At 39.9% G+C, this 17,575-nt stretch overlaps 1 protein-coding gene across 5 annotated transcripts in view; it reads right to left on the bottom strand.

Annotated features, from left to right (window-relative positions):
* Positions 1-17,575, bottom strand: part of col14a1a (collagen, type XIV, alpha 1a) — a 133,767-nt gene that overhangs the window by 36,364 nt on the left and 79,828 nt on the right. For all 5 annotated transcript variants that reach the window (XM_044207901.1, XM_044207903.1, XM_044207899.1 and 2 more), the window contains 7 exons: positions 16,600-16,743; positions 16,080-16,244; positions 15,812-15,850; positions 15,527-15,665; positions 12,822-12,964; positions 8,445-8,554; positions 2,150-2,308 (listed from right to left, as the gene is read on the bottom strand). In XM_044207901.1, the coding sequence (XP_044063836.1) occupies positions 2,150-2,308; positions 8,445-8,554; positions 12,822-12,964; positions 15,527-15,665; positions 15,812-15,850; positions 16,080-16,244; positions 16,600-16,743 (899 nt within the window). The remainder of the gene's footprint in view (positions 1-2,149; positions 2,309-8,444; positions 8,555-12,821; positions 12,965-15,526; positions 15,666-15,811; positions 15,851-16,079; positions 16,245-16,599; positions 16,744-17,575) is intronic.

The raw sequence follows: 17,575 nt of genomic DNA, 5'->3' as shown, positions 1-17,575 counted from the left end.
TATTTCATTAGAAGGGCAGTTTCTTCTAGCATCTACACTTCTACCCATCCAGAAACCAGACGTTTCATTACCCTAACCTTCAACAAAGATCTATATCAAACTTAATTCAGTCAGGACCACTTAAGTCAAAGATTTGATCTGCAGTAAGTTAGATTTGGTGGTATAGCTCTGTTCTGGGACCTCCCTGCTCTTCCACACGCATACTTGGAAAGCCATAAGGCAGGGAGAGCAGCAGCAAGATCGGCTGCAGTCGGCCGACTTAGCTGGGATTGTGAGCTGAGCTTGACGTTGTGGCCTGCCTAAACTAACGCTATGCTCAATTACACATATACTGTATATCACAGACACAACTTTAACTGTGGAAAACTCCCACTTTGACTTAATGACTGTGAAACTGTCTTATCTAGGAATTTAAATACATACAGACACGAACACATGATTGCACACTTGGATGAGATTCTGTCGGCTAGTGGAAAACTGGGTGATAACTGTTTGTTTTTGTCTCTGCCATTGTTTCAGTAACACAATTGTAATCTTCATTACTTTATTTGAAGAAAATTCTTCTGTATGGAAACATTGTACCTGGTTTGGTCAGATTTACTTAATGTTTACATAGTGTCCTATGTATTATATCAAGTACAGATAGGGTCATTCCTTTGTTAAGGAAGGTGCAGAACTCTTAAGTTTAAAAGCAGCCGGAGTACTTTGTCACCTCATCTCTGTCAAATGTCATATCTAAAATACCATAAATAGTCCAATTTAATAGAAAAATGTATGACAATAAATGGAAATTTGAGTCAAATGTTTTTAATTACTTAAGAGTAAAGGCCTGCCCTGCAGCGCGTGTGAAACAGTCTTATCCTAGTAATTATAGTCCTTCTATTACAGCACCACAGGGGGTCTTATACTTGAAAGAGCCGGGCAGTCTCAGTCAAATTGGAACTAACGTTAAGACCCAAAAGATACAGACTTACTGTGATCAGTTTGGGGTTTTGACCCAGATTCATAGAAATTTTGGGCTGGCTTATTGAAACCTTGAGAAAAATGTCACGATTGTCATTATATGATTTAATTTATTTCATGCTGATGTACTGTCACTTTCGTAATCCTCTAAATGAACTCATCACCTGAAAATCCAAAGGCTCAGCTGTCATTATGAATAGGCACAACACGCCCAACTTAAGAGTCTCTAGATAATAAGAAACGTCGCTTGTGTGGAGTCTAAAACAAAGTAGTTCTTCAACTAAAGACTTCGCTTTTGGCCAACTGAAAATACAGACAGTGAAACAGATTAAACTGACTGATTTGTATGGTGTTAGAAGCCAGGTAAAGCTACCATTATAGTTTCATTTTCTAACAGATTACTTTCTGCAAAGACCTTTCCAAACATGACAGACACAACATATTTTTTTAAATCAACAACCATCCTCTTTGCTGGCCAGTAAAGGACAATCTGGTGGTAAATGGAGAAAATGTCACATTTTTCTTTATTTTCCTTCAGAAAAACTTGTTCATGCAGCATTTTCCAGCTGATAATTTTCTTTGGAGCAGCTAAGAAGTATGAATTTACTAATAGCAGCACTCACTATTCCCAGAAGCCCAAGATATCTCACCTTCTGTGTGTGCCAAATGTTTTTTTGAGTGCAGCTAACAAAGTATATATATTCATAAATAAAATGAACTCACACTAAGTGACTCACTGAAATGGTTTTGGAAATTAATGGTTGCCACTTTTTAGGCCATAATGGTTCACACAAACACCTTGCTGATTGATTATTGCAATCAAAGGGACAATTATACCAGCCAGATGATTATCACTTGATTAAAGCAGTTGGATTTATTCTTTCTTTAACTGCGGTTTACACTATACAACCAGACCTGCGGTGGGAGGAAATATTAAAAACAAGCATTTAATGAATATGTGAAACAGATTGTGAAATAAATTCTGGCATGTTAATCTAATTTGATTTTGTCAATTTCTTGATTTTGCTGACCCTCCCATACTCTACTGCTCTGATAAGCTTCTTATACTTCCTGTCTGAAGGACACCCATCGCATTTCTAAGACCACTGGGAACCCTGAACATACATGCAATCACTGTCTATTCAAAGAGCACTTAACAATGATGCAGGCAAGAATTCATACTGACTGGAGCAGAGTTGTCCCGTCTGCCTCTGGACCGAACCATCCTTCCAAGGATCTCCGCTCCATCAGTGGTAATGTTACCAGCAGCATTGACGGGTTTCTCCCCAACCACAGAACAATCTAACACCACCTTCACAGATGTCTTGCTGATGGTTACATGGAGCTGTATGGGAGAGAGAGGATAAGGTGCATAAGGAAGACTTTATTTCCCAAACTACAGCCACATCAAACACCTGTGGAGCAGATAAGATGTGAAAATGTCTTTTGACCCAAATATCTTGAGATTATGATAAAACAGCAATGGTTTAAAGAGATACAGTTGGGCTATCCGCTTTATTTTAGCAAGTATTTTATCTCAAAAGTCAATAGTTTAGTCTGTATTATCCATCAGATTTGTCTTAAATATATAACCAGACATAAACACAAACAACTGAACAGACAGAGTCAATAAAACAGAGTTGTAACATCATTTTAAGTGCAACATTATCACAGGTCTTGCATCTGTGATCAGCCAAAATATAAAGCATTCGACTACCTCTTGTGTGTTTGTACACCAATAACAATAGGCCACCTCTTTACTGACTAATCACAGTGACAATGAGTTCCTTTGCTTATATTTGGTTTTTATAAATGCAGGCTAAAAGAATCTAAGCACACAAACTGGCCCATCCAGTCGGAATGCCTGTGAGCTCAAACTGCCTCCTTAGAGGAAACCAGTGCCATGAACTGTGAAATTCAACTGGTCGCATGGTTAATGAGCAAAGAGAGCTGCATCCTGCTGAAGGATAGTAATAAAGTAAACTATTAACACCTGCATGTTTCACCATTACGGGAGGTTTCTTATCACTTGTTCGCTCTTTCACACCCTCAGTAAAAATACACTTTAAGTCAGAACATGAATGCATGCGTGCAGCACATACACCTCTACACACACACACACACACAAACAGTAGCAAGGTGCAGCTAATGTGGAGTTAGACAAAGTTCATATTCGAGTGTCAGAGCCCATTCCTTGGCTGACGTCTGGACGGCTGCTTTATAATGACTTTCTGTTCTCATCCCCCATTCTGCACACTTCACTGGGCATCGTGTGTGTATGTGTGTGTGTTGTACTTTTGTGATATAAAAGCTGATGAAAATCCTCTAAGGTGCAGACATTTTGCCAGTATTTTGTGGCATTTAGTGGTTTCAGTTAAGGTTAACATTAGAGGTTATATAATGAATATAGGGTATTGAAATGTCTAAGGTAGAGAAATGTATATGTTTCTGTGTGTGTGTGTGTGTTAAAGATGGCAGTCATTCTCCGTCAGGCTAGCTGGTTCCTCCATTTACTCGAGCAGTGACTCCGACTTATTTTCAGTCTGGAGGAAGTTTGTTCTTACACTTGAGCTACATGAAATCTGAAAAACCTGGCCAACAGTAGCACGGATCAGGAAATATGCTGTTTATTTTTAAGCAACTGCTTTTCCTTTTTGGCCATATTCTCACAGGATAATATGCATAATATGCCTAATACTATAATGGCTAACATTTGGAAACGTTCTGTACATGCAGGCCCTCCATAGTTCTTTTTAAAAATGTTCTTTACAATAAAAGTTGCAGATGAAAACACCATATAAAAATATTTTCCCTACCAAATTTCCACATAGTTGGACATTTACAGGTTGTAGACATGATGCAAGCAGTGTTTAAGATTTGGCCATTCAGCCATTACTTTACTTTTTCCCCTGTACAATATGAAAATCTACTTGTAGAGACTTAAGTTATATCTCACAGTGAACACCATGGGTTTATATTGTTGTAATAGTTATGTTATACATGTATGGCAATACAGTTTTAAGTACAGATGGATTTGAAAAGTCTGCACTACATTACCATACAACAATAATGTGACCCTGATGAAGGACCAGTGTCCGTAAGCTTCACATGATTAAAGTTGCTGATATCTGTAAGTTAAGCAAGCCGCAAGAACATCACAACCTTCCATACATTTGTTTTTCAGGTGAAATTCAACTTTGTCCACTTATTCATGTTGGTCTACTCATCAGCAAAGCCATTATGACAGTATCTGAGGACAGTATATAGTGCAGATTTAGTGTAGAATTACATAGATTACAATTTTGAATGGGCTTCTGATATTTGCGCTGTCCTGAATGGGTGAGTTTAAAGCTAATTTAAACGTTACCAACATGTTTTGTTGTTGTTTTTGTTAATCAGACTCGTTAGATAACCCAGAAGCTGACAGGAGACAAACCTGAAAATTGAGACTTGGTATCAGTTTTATAGGCCCGCATTCACAGCAAAGAAAAACAACAACAAAAAAACCCTGACCACAAGAAATGAGGATAAAATATAAAAAATATCAGTAACTTAATATTTTTCAGTCTGTGCTGCTCCTGGCAGGTCAGATGGCTGACTGGATACTACAGGATCCATCCACAGCTAATACTACTGCCAGCACAAGATGAATTAGCCTCTCAGACATACACTGTCTTGTATCTTCTAATACTACTGCTGTCTAACACATCAACAGTATCTTTCTTTAATATAAAGCACCTGATTTGTTTGAGTCTCTCTGTCAGGAGATGGTTTTATTTTTGTCTTTATCGGAATTCTTTTTCCCTATCATTTTTCAGACAAATTACTTTCCATTTTCTAAACCACTGACTGTGCTGCATTATAGTTGTCATGTTACAGATATGACTTTGTAGTAATCTTGCAAATTGAATAACAACAAGTCTGTTGATAGCAAAAACCCCAAACACTAACATTATCTTTACTGAATAAAAATGTCAAAACAAGGACAAATTAACAGCAAGAGAAAAACTGAAAGGTATTCTTTGTACAAAATTTTAGACAGCTTGGACTTTCTTTAATAGTTTTATGCTCTAGGCGTGTTTATCGCTCAATGCAAAATGACTTAACGTCATAAGAAAATGAAAACTATAGTTCTTGAAAGCATATTTTATGGCAAATTCCAAGAGATGAAAACACAGTTTATACGAGAGTATTCCAACCATCTTCTCCACGAAATATGAAAGAAGAGGAGAAAGAAGAAATGGAAGAAGAGAGAAGGGGGAAAGAGGAGAGGTAGAATCAGCATATTCACTTCATCTCACCTCTTGGTAACTTCTGAACACTAAATGAAGTACTGTCTCTGATTCAATGATGGAAATGGAAAATTGGCGCGCAGACAAACACACACACACACACACCTAAATTGTTATGGCAGTTTTTAAACATGCTGTGTGATACAATGTGTGTTGAAGAAGATGAGGCGATCAGTGTGTGTGCTGACTCAGCTGTCTCTGACCTGCACAAATGTACATGCTCGCTTATGCATGCTTGCTTGAATGAGTGTGTGTGTGTGAGTGTGTGCGTGCGTGCATACAGTATGCTTTTGTATGTGAATGGCTGCTTGTAAAGCTTGTATGATTTTTTGGGGGGCATTTACATCCATGCATGTGCATATATGTATGTACGCATATGCACTCTCTCTTTGCCTGTGTGTGGACAATGTGTGTTTTTTCATTTCCTGTCCTCTCTAGTCAGCAATATTTGAACAATTCACCACACCATAAAACTTTAGAACTAATAATCCACAAACTGCTCTTTTAACTTTTAAATAAAGTGAGCTTCTTCTGCTCGTGTGTCTGATTTCCAGTTAAGTCCAGAGATGACCACTCCTTAGGCACAGATGTATTGTTATGTGGGGGGAAAAACAGAGAAATATAAACTAAAGTTCCATTTGAGTTGGAGACATTTGACATTTTAGCTTTAAAAGTTAACACAAGTTTGCAGTTTTTGCTTCTATCTGGATTAATCATCAAGTTGTTAATCGTCAGGAAAACAGATCCCCATATTACTTTGTCAGCCACATACTGTAATATTGTCTCTTCTTTTCCTTCTACAAACAAGCACAGCTCCAGCCATCCCAAATCTGTCCTTCCAACAGACACAACACATTTATTTCTAGTTGCTGCTTTTGTTTCTCCATTGTAATTTCTTCTTCTTTCCAAGAAGCTCCCACATTTATGGAAGCTTTATAATAATAATTTATGGGCGAATGAATTAACAGTGAATTTTGAAATATTGTGAATTACTACAAGCTAGAAAGCTTTTTACAGCGCACAAGGACAGCTTTAAGCGCTCTCTAACACTTTTAATGTGAGGCATTTAATAATTTTGGGAGATACAGAAAAAGTGTTCATACACTTTTGGAGTATAATATGGCTCTGAGCAATATGTGAGTTATACTAAAGATAACTTTCACTTCTCCTTTCTGTGTCTACATGTGTCTGTTTGTCGTTATATTTTTCTGCCTGGAATTTCTCTTTGTGTCTCAAGCTCACTGTCATATCTGTTTCTCCCTCCTTCACCCGTTTGTTTCTCTCAGTTTGTGTGTGTGCTTCGCTGAGCAGTGACAGATCCTGCTGGGTATTCCTGCTTTCACACGAGGTGTGTTCATATGGTAATCCCTTTATAACAAACACACAAACATGCACATGGACACTCCTCTTATTCACTTGTCATCCTGTCTAAATGGAGACGAACACTTCCTCTTGCCAGACAGTCTCCTGCATCTGTTCCTGCTCTCAACATTGTCATGTTCTCCAACAGAAAGACAGAAAACAATGGAGAAGACAAAAGGCAGAGAGAATGATGGACAGCTACTCCCTGACATTTTGAGAACTGAGATAAAGAAAGACAGACAGAGAGTTGGTGGGCTGGTTTGTTTTCAGTGGAAATCCACAGAGAGTTTGAGAAAGTACACAACAGCAGCTCTACAGCGAAAAACAATATTGTCTATAAAGACTTTGCCTGGACTCCATTTATTTTCAAGTTATGTTTCCATCCAACCACTCTTTTAAACTGTAACAAAACAATACATGTAAATGTCCATTTCCATCAGCCCTGCTGAAGTAAATACACCACCTCAACAGTAAGGTTAATTCAAAGAACACAAACGCAAAAAACACAAGAATCGATTATTATTCAGCAAGCTGTTTTGTTTCAGCTAATGTTGTTGAAATTTCATGCCAAAGTGTTTGACAATGTGAATTTGTCATTCACTGGACCTGTTGAGGACAAACCAGTGTCATCATTTATTCAGTAGAGGCATTTGGATCACTAGGCTATTTATTCCATAATTATTTTTTTCACAAAACACTTTCTTGCCTCAAGTGAGCACAAAATGGTCTTTTATTGAGGGAATGTCATCAAAATTTGCCATTTGCATTCAATCTGACTAATTTGATACAACCTAATTTACATTAAAATATTTGGATAGAATCCCAGTGATTGAGGGAAATATGAAATGTCTTTGTCAGAAAATCAGTTGGGAGGACAAACTAATATTGTCTCCGGTGGTCCAGTCACCAGGGAATGGAAATAACAGCAAAATCATGGAAACTAGCACAACTACCACATCAGTTTGCCTTTTATAATGATGTTTATACAGTGTGTTTGTAGATGAACTAACTTTTAAGGAAACCAAACCCTGCTCTATATTGTGTTCACATCAAATGTACTTTGTAGGAGGTAATACATTCATGTCATTTATGTGGCATAAGGAATATTGTGGCAAAAGAGCTAGAGACTATTACTATTATCTACTGATTTCTTTTACAATTTAGTCTGTAAATGTCAAAAATAATGACAAATGTCCACTATAACTACATCATGGGAGACCACAGAGAGTTCTTAGAGGGTGATGAAATCTGCAGTTTCACTCCCACTCCGTACATTCCACTGCTTTAAAAAATAAAATCAAATGGGTGTAGAAAAAGCAGTGGAGAGTGGGAGAGAGAGAAGAGGGAGGAGGGCTATCACCACCTGCACACACTCACCACAGCAGTGTTCACAGGTCAAGAGAAAAAATCCAGCCCAAGAGCCACTGGAAAACCACCCAACAGGCTCCACAACTTCAAAAACATCAAAATACAGTCGATCTTCCTTATTTTTGTCTCTTTCTCCCTCTGTCCTTCTATGCTCTGCAGAGTTTCAATGCAGCAGATCTGGAAACTACCACCTAACAATTGTAATGATGGTTTGTCTGTGTGAACCCGATATGTAATGCAAACTGGTGTTGAAGTGGTTCAAGTTCTAATGGACTTTAACAACCCAGTAGCACAGACTGGACATGCACACATTACACTGCATTTTTCACTTTTTCTTTAAATGTTCTTACATATTCTGACCAGCAGCTCAAAACCTCTTACCTATATTATAATGATATGAAACAGAAGCGAGCACATCAGCATGAAACTATAACCAGCACATATGTAATAAAGACTAACCTTGTGGAAGCTGCCATGGAAGATTTTTTTTATTTCATTTCCTTCAAAGGTGACGGTCTGGAAGTCTCCTTTGTAGTCATTGTTGAAGAATGTCAAGGTCTTTCCTGAGTCTGCAGGGGACAGAGTTGGTGGTGAGGGAGGATAGAAAAGGTTGATGTTCACGTCAAGTAGAAACTTGTCTTGTGCACACTATTGTCTCTGTCTCCTGCTATTAGACTCCAATAAAGATCTGGTTTGTAACAACAGTGAACTGCATGGGCTGGACAATATTAGCAACAAACAATCTGATCTTTGTGCTGCTCTGTTGTTTGTCTGCATTCCACAGAAAATCAACATTAATTTCACTATTGAAAAAGTACAAATTTCATCAGATGTCATTTTGACTGACTAACAATTTCTTTTTATTTCATTGTGATATATAGGCATGGAATCTCTATCATTTTTATTTGCCAAACCCTGTAATATCATTTTGTATTAAGTTCCTTATGGAAAAGTCACCAAGCACGCCCTCCCCATTATGCTCATCTTCTTCTTCTTTTCCTTTCGGCTGTTCCCTTTCAGGGGTCGCCACAGCGAATCATGTGCCTCCATCTAACCCTGTCCTCTGCATCCTCTTCACTCACACCAATTAACTTCATGTCCTCTCTCACTACATCCATAAATCTCCTCTTTGGTCTTCCTTTAGACCTCCTGCCTGGCAGCTACAACCTCAGCATCCTTCTACCAATATATTCACAGTCTCTCCTCTGAACATGTCCAAACCACCTCAATCTGGCCTCTCTGACTTTATCTCTGAAACATCTAACATGAGCTGTCCCTCTGATGTACTCATTCCTGATCCTGTCCATCCTCGTCACTCCCAAAGAGAACCTCAACATCTTAAGCTCTGCTACCTCTAGCTCTGCCTCTTGTCTTTTCTTCAGTGCCACTGTCTCTAAGCTGTACAACATCGCTGGTCTCACCACCGCCTTGAACACCTTTCCTTTCATTCTTGCTGATACTCTTTTATCACACAACACACCTGACACTTTTCTCCACCCGTTCCAACCTGCTTGCACTCGTCTCTTCACCTCTTTTCCACAGTCTCCATTGCTCTGAACCGTTGACCCTAAGTACTTAAAGTCCTGCACCTTCTTCACCTCTGCTCCCTGTAACCTCACCATTCCACCTGGGTCCCTCTCATTGACACACATGTATTCTGTCTTACTGCGGCTAAGCTTCATTCCTCTGTTTTCCAGAGCAGACCTCCATCTCTCTAGATTTTCCTCCACCTGCTCCCTGCTCTCACTACAAATCACAATGTCATCCGCAAACATCATAGTCCATGGAGATTCCTGTCTAACCTCATCTGTCAGCCTGTCCATCACCAGAGCAAACAAGAAGGGGCTCAGAGCCGATCCTTGATGCAAACCCACCTCCACCTTGAACTCCTCTGTCACACCTACAGCACACCTCACCACGGTCTTACAGCTCTCATACATGTCCTACACCACTTTAACATACTTCTCTGCCACTCCAGACTTCCTCATACAATACCACAGGTCCTCTCTCTGCACCCTGTCATACGCTTTCTCTAATTCTACGAAGACACAATGCAACTCCCTATGACCTTCTCTGTACTTCTCCATCAGCATCCTCAAAGCAAATACTGCATCTGTTGTACTCTTTCTAGGCATGAAACCATATTGCTGCTCGCAAATGCTCACCTCTGCCCTTAGCCTAGCTTCCACTACTCTTTCCCACAACTTCATTGTATGGCTCATCAGCTTTATTCCTCTGTAGTTGCCACAGCTCTGCACATCTCCCTTGTTCTTAAAAATTGGCACCAGTACACTTCTCCATTCCTCAGGCATCCTCTCACTCTCCAAGATCTTGTTAAACAAACTAGTCAGAAACTCTACTGCCACCTCTCCTAGACACTTCCATACCTCCACAGGTATGTCAGGACCAACTGCCTTTCCACTCTTCATCCTCTTCAACGTCCTCCTCACTTCACTCTTGCTAATCTTTGATACTTCCTGCTCCACACCAGTCACCTCTTCTACTCTTCGTTCCCTTTCATTTTCCTCATTCATCAAGTCTTCAAAGTACTCCTTCCATCTTCCCATCACACTCCTGGCACCTGTCAATACATTTCCATACTTATCTTTATGCAGCCTGCTGCACATCCTTCCCATCTCTATCTCTTTGTCTGGCCAACCTGTACAAATCCACCTCTCCCTCTTTAGTGTCCAACCTAGCATACAAGTCCTCATATGCTCTTTGTTTGGCCTTTGCCACCTGTACCTTCACCTTACGCTGCATCTCCCTGTACTCCTGTCTACTCTCTTCAGTCCTCTCAGTGTCCCACTTCTTCTTAGCTAACCTCTTTCTCTGTATACACTCCTGCACTTCCTCGTTCCACCACCAAGTCTCCTTGTCCGCTTTCCTCTTTCCAGATGACACACCGAGTACCCTTCTACCTGTCTCCCTGATCACATTATCTGTAGTGGTCCAGTCATCTGGGAGCACTTCCTGACCACCCAGAGTCTGTCTCAGCTCCTCCCTGAAAACCACACGACATTCTTCCTTTTTAAACTTCCACCACTTCGTCCTCTGCTCTGCCTTTGTCCTCTTCGTCTTCCTCACCACCAGAGTCATTTTACACACTACCATCCTGTGTTGTCTGGCTACACTCTCCCCTACCACTACTTTACAGTCTCTGGTCTCTTTCAGATTACAACGTCTACACAAGATGTAGTCCACCTGAGTGCTTCTACCTCCGCTCTTATATGTCACCCTATGTTCCTGCCACTTCTGGAAGAAAGTGTTCACCACAGCCATTTCCATCCTCTTTGCAAAGTCTACCACCATCTGTCCTTCTGCGTTCCTGTCCTGAAGACCAAACCTGCCCATCACATTCTCATCACCTCTGTTCCCTTCACCTACATGCCCATTGAAATCTGCACCAATCACCGCTCTCTCACCTCTGGGGATGCTCTGCATCACTTCATCTAACTCACTCTAGAATTTCTCCTTCTCTTCTAACTCACATCCTACCTGTGGGGCATAACCACTCACAACATTGAACATCACCCCTTCAATTTCCAGCTTCAGACTCATCAACCTGTCTGATACTCTTTTCACCTCTAGAACATTCCTCACAAACTCCTCCTTTCAGGATAACTCCTACTCTGTTTCTCTTCCTATCTGCCCCATGGTAGAACAACTTGAACCCTGCTCCTAAGCTTCTAGCCTTGCTACCTTTCCACCTCGTCTCCTGGACACACAGTATGTCCACCTTCCTACTCTGCATCATGTCAATCAACTCTCTAGCTTTCCCTGTCATAGTCCCAACATTCAAAGTCCCTACTGTCAGTCCTACATTCTTAGCTTTCCTCTTCTCTTTCTGCCTACGAACACACCTTCCTCCTCTCCTTCTTCGTCTTTGACCAACAGTAGTCCAATTTCCACCTGTACCCTGTAGGTCAACAGCACCGGTGGCGGTCGTTGTTAACCCGGGCCCTGACCGATCCGGTATGGAAGTCATTTTCATGATTCGCATTTTTAATTTGGCATGTGTTTTACATCGGATGCCCTTCCTGACACAACCCTCTGCATTTATCCAGACTTGGGACTGGCACAAGAAGACACTGGCTTGTGCCCCCTTGCGGTTGCATTCCTCCCCGTTATGCTCATAATATATGTGATATTAGTGGCAATGAGAACTATGAGTTTGTATCATGTCAATGAAAACTAAGCTCCAGATTGTCACACTATTATTAAATAATAATAATATAAAATATTAAAATAAGAAAAATTAGTAAATGGATTACTGGATAGAGAAGTACATCTTTGCAGATGATTCCCAAAAAACTTGGTGGAGGTGTTTATGTTGTTGTATAGTTCATTTTCAATCTCTGACATAGCACATGGTGGTGGAACTAACCAAATGTACTACTGTGTACTATAACCCAAACCCAAATTACGATTCAACTGTTTCACCCTTTTCTTGCTGCTTAGCTGTATCAGGGTCAACAGGGAAAGCAGAGCAACCAAAATAACTTCCTCCAGCTACTCCTGGGGATCCCAAGATCATCCAGGCCAGCTCAAAGCATTTGAGGATCAGTACCTCTAAGTCTGAGGTCATGGTGCTTTCCCAGACTAATGGTGTGTCCCATTCAGAGAGGGGTAAATAAGGGAGGCCTTCCACAAACAGAAGAGCTCAGGCATCTCTGCATCTTATTAATGATTTAGGATACAAGGTAAGATGAAAACTTACATTATATTGGATCAAAAATGGACCCCAGCTCTCACGGACACAAACTGTGATGTGTTATGATGCAGGTGAGACAAAGAAAAGATGAAGAACCAAAAACACGAGTGATTCACACTTACTGTCCAGGATCAGTCCCACCAATGGCTCATTGTACTTGTCGAGGATTTCCCACAATGCAAAGGGCTCCTGCGGGGTCTCAGGAAGTAGACGGAGCATCATAGAAATGGTATAGTCAGAGGGTAAACCTTCAGGGTGAAGGTACCTGGTACGCACGTGAAAATACAGGCAAACACACACATACACACAGGCAGATAGTCAGCTTGGCTTTGCCCTAAAGGCATATCCACTAGGTGTCTTTCAAGTGCCAATGTCTCTTTTCAGCTGCTGTGAATGCTTTTAGAGTGCTTGCGGCTGCCTGAGACTGTCTTTGAGTGCCAGCCTCTTTTTGATCACAGAGCCTAGCCTTTTTTGTGCAGCTGCCTTCAAGTACTTCAGGTTCAAATTATCTCAGCTTCAACTTTTCACAGCGCTTGTCAATGTCACTTTTCACAAACTCAACAGTCAACAAGAAGCTAAAGTTAAAACTGGTTGATGGTAAAAACCAAGAAAAAAGCTCCAAAATGACAACATCACAGAAAGAAAGACATTGTGGGAGCACATTTAAAGCCATTGAATGCTCCTGTGTGTATGGATGGGTCTTAGACTTGAATATTTAACTGTTGTATAGTGCTAGGTAAATGTTAACGCTTCCAACCTGCACCTGCAAGCGTCTCAGAGAAATGTTTTCAGTCATTGTTTCCAGCATGTCTTAATGCTGTAAAGCATTTTAATTACTGGTGGTCATGGTCAGATCTGCAATTTGAAACCCACTTGAAATGCACAAGGTGAACTGTTAATGAAACCTGAAGACATGACCTTAACACCTTCAATCTTTTGATAATTTATTAATTACCGATTGGGCATCAAACTAGATGTTATAATAGCTCCTAAAAGTGTCCTGTGTGAGCTATGAAAACTACAGTGTATACCGATATGTGGAAACCAGACAATCAATCACAAGAGAATTATTGATACTGATAATTGTTTATTACACTAGAAATAACTTGCAGAGGTAGTCTGTTCCTTGGGAAATTACAGGGCATTAAATGTGTACTGGTGACGTGCAGTAAATGTTAGTTAGTGTACGTATCTATGTGTTTTGCTTTTTGTATATACGTAGACCGTACCAGTTGTTGGTGAAAAGCTATGACAACTTTTATATATGACACTGGAGGTGCAGATTTTACAGGTTGCGATTATTTTGGAAAAAACATTCTACAATTTAGCTTTGAGGTCCTAAAAGAAAACGATCTGAAATTGTCAGCTTGCTTTTTTGTGTAAATTGGCAGAAGGAATTGCAGGGATTAGTGGAGACTAATATATTACTGCAATAATCTGCTTCTTCTCAGTGCTTTCAGCAAATTTGATTTGTCAAAACTACATTCTGTGTAAGTTTTGAAAAAGAGATTAATTCATTAGATAAATGTGTGTCATCTAGAGTCTGGCTACCACATAAGGAAATACAGTTAATTATTTTAACAGGGACGGTGACAGTAACAGGCTCAAATTCTACAATCCTCAAAATCACTATTTGTGGTCATTAGCACTGAGGGGCAAGTACCGATTGTGGGATGTGTAAGATAGCAAGTATAACACAGCCCAGGTGTTATGAGTGGGACCTGAACCCTTCTGCCCTTAAAGATAATCCAAACAAAGATAAATGGGAAAAATCTTTGACACGTTATCTTTCACATTGGTTCCCCAGTGGTTTGCTATTAGCCAGAAAGTCGAGTCAATTTTATTGGCAGGACTGTTTAACAGTTCTAGGACCCTGTGTGATAATTCAAAGTCCTCTGGTGTTTGTTTGTGACCACTGACAGTAACCACTCCCCATGTCCAGGAGAGGAGGGGAGAGTCAGCAAGCAAACAGAGATAGATAAACAGTGGAGTAGAATCAAAATAATTATGAAACACAGAAGAAACTTAATTAGAAACTAAATAGAAGTGAGCTGGATTCAACAGCATGCGCTATATTTAATTTAAAAAAAATAGATGTATGCCTTTAATGATGCAGAGGGATGCTGTGTAGAAAAAGTGATGACTGTCTTACTACTGGCATGAATTACACACCACAACTTAGAGATACACTCTCCTCAAAGGAACTTTTATTATTTTATAGATATTTTTGATTATATTTGTGATTTTTTAATTGTGTCTGTGTGTCATGGTAATTCTTTTGGGACTAAATCTTAACCTTGTGTATTTTGTCATTTGTCACTTCCAACTCTGTCTGCTATCACTCATTTTGTATGCCAATAAAGCTCATTACACAGTACAGGTTGATCTGTATTCATGCATATGCTGTCAGACGAGAATTACTGTTAGCCTTGAGTAACAGGTTGCATTTACAAGTTGTTTTCTGGCAACAAAAAAAAGGAAAATACATCAATGAGAACAGCTAAATTGTGTGTTTAGCTACAACAGATAGCAAGTATAACACAGCCCAGGTGTTATGAGTGAGACCTGAATCGTTCTGTCCTTAAAGATAATGGATAACATAAGTGACTATGAAGAGTAGGAGGTTTAAACAAGCACAGTAACCCAGGCAAACCCATCTCATTATCAGGTGACAGCTATGATGCACAGTTGTTTTGCTTTCCAACTGAAACAAAAATTCTAGAAAATGATCGAAATAATGCTTTTGTAAACAGAGGTCATTTTAACATGTAATGTAAACTGTGTTTTCAGATGTCTCCCCCTTTTGTGTGGACATGTCCTTACTCACTTGGTGGGCTGTGACACCAGGGCGTCACGGTGTAATCTATAACAGGGGAAGCTGTTGAATGAACCTGGCTCCAGAGAAACTCCAGGTATGGTGCCGTACTCCTTCTCTACTAGGCCAAACTTCTCCATCATACGGAAACCTGTAAGAGACAAATCATCACTACCTTCATCTTCATCACGATCAGCATCCATCATTATCTTTCCATCCAGGTTTGATACAGTGGTTAGACCTGTGTGACTGTTGTACAGTCTATTATGTATTCTTCTTGTCATTTGCACCTCTTACCTGCCATTGTGTTACCACTCATCAAAACAGACGGACAAGCTGAAAGACAGAAAAGAATCTGTTTGTTCATCCTTGATATTTTAAATTCTCAACCACCAAATAAATCCCTCTTTCCTTCCCCTTTTTTCTTTAGCCATTCTCTATGTCTCTTTACCATCAAGAGTCCTTTCTCAATCTTCTTTCTGTCTCTTTCACTCTGTCTGACTTTTCTGAACTCTTTCCTCCTGGTCTTTTACCCTCTCTTTAAACATAAGGTGGTGTTACTCACTGGCAGTGGCAGCCTCACAGACAAAAGTAATGAGCTGCTCTTCTATTTTCTTCACGGCATCCAAATCGTCCACAAAGAAGACGTGCCTGTCGCTGGGCTTACTGGCAATATTCACCAGCTCCCCGTAGTCTGCGTCCGCAAAGCCAATGGCAAAGATGATATAGCCTGAGAATAAAATTAAACAAGAGAATTCATTACAAGTTCAAAGTCAATGAAAAGGCTTAACTAGAGTAATGTAACACATTGTTGGAGTTATGGGTTTCAAACCAAAAGTTAGTCTAATATCCTATAACAGTAAAATGTGACATACAGAACATAAAGCATCCAAGAATTGAGAGGAGGAATGTGGATCTGTCCTCCATCTTGCCTGTACTGTACCAACACACACAACTTACCTTATCAATGTCAATGAATCACATACACATCTAGTGTCAACGAAGTATGATTTCTGGATTTTTTCAGAACTTCAGGACAATCTACCAAAGATTTTATTTCTCTGTTTAGTCTATAAGATACGAACCATCCATCTGCATCTCCTTGGACACTTTGTTAACATCATCTTGCGAACGTCCATCAGTGAGAACAACCAGGACCTTAGGGACGCCTCTTCTAGCTCCGGCCTCTGCGGTGAAAATAGACTCCTTCACATGTTTAATGGCCCGACCTGACAGAAGACAAAAACAAACCACTTGATTAAAAACCATACCAGTATTTTTGCAAGTTTTAGCCCATGTACCTATTTATACTTATACTTTATGTCATCTGTTTTTAAAGAATATCACAGTGTTTTAGATGTGTTTTTTTCTACCTTCCATTGCACAAATGAAACATAGTGTTAGTTCAAGCAAAGCACTGAAGTTACACTTGTATTGTCTGAATGGCATCACGTGTTTCCAAAATACTTTACAATCATTGGCTCATTCACAGCTGTGTGGCAAGTAACGTCCAATCATATCCATGCAGGTTTACAGCATGGACATTAAAACCTGACACTTAATCACTGTTACTTTGCTGATTATGCTCATGCCAACGCCATTTGCTGACACAGCTCCCTCCACGACCCCAACTTCCTCCTTATGTGATATTTAGTACTGTTGGGGGGGGGGGATTAGCTCTCTCAGCAGGAGCTCAGATTTTTTAAGAGCTCCCTAAAACAGCAGTCTTTTCTGCCAAACCTTACGGTATAAACATTTGCTATTAATGGTCAATTCTTTGATGTTAAGTGTCTCTGACTGAACTATAACAACTGTGAGAAAAACAAAAGCTGCTAAGATGTTCACTGTGATTATCTAACTCAAACCTTTTTCAAGTCTCTGCAAGATTATTTTCATGTTGGAGTGAAATGAATGTTAAAAATTGCTGCCCTGGAGGAAAAACACAATTTAAAAAAATGAAACAGTACAGCATGCTTGGGAACATGGCCAGCAGTGATATAACATGTACATTCAGAGTACATAGGCTAAAAAACACTAGTATGGTCCTTTATGTGGTGATTA

The sequence above is a fragment of the Siniperca chuatsi genome, linkage group LG9 (assembly GCF_020085105.1).
Source record: "Siniperca chuatsi isolate FFG_IHB_CAS linkage group LG9, ASM2008510v1, whole genome shotgun sequence".
NCBI classification, from domain to species: domain Eukaryota; kingdom Metazoa; phylum Chordata; class Actinopteri; order Centrarchiformes; family Sinipercidae; genus Siniperca; species Siniperca chuatsi.
The sequence above is the reverse complement of the archived record's forward strand: the minus strand, read 5'-3'. Positions and strand labels throughout refer to the sequence as shown.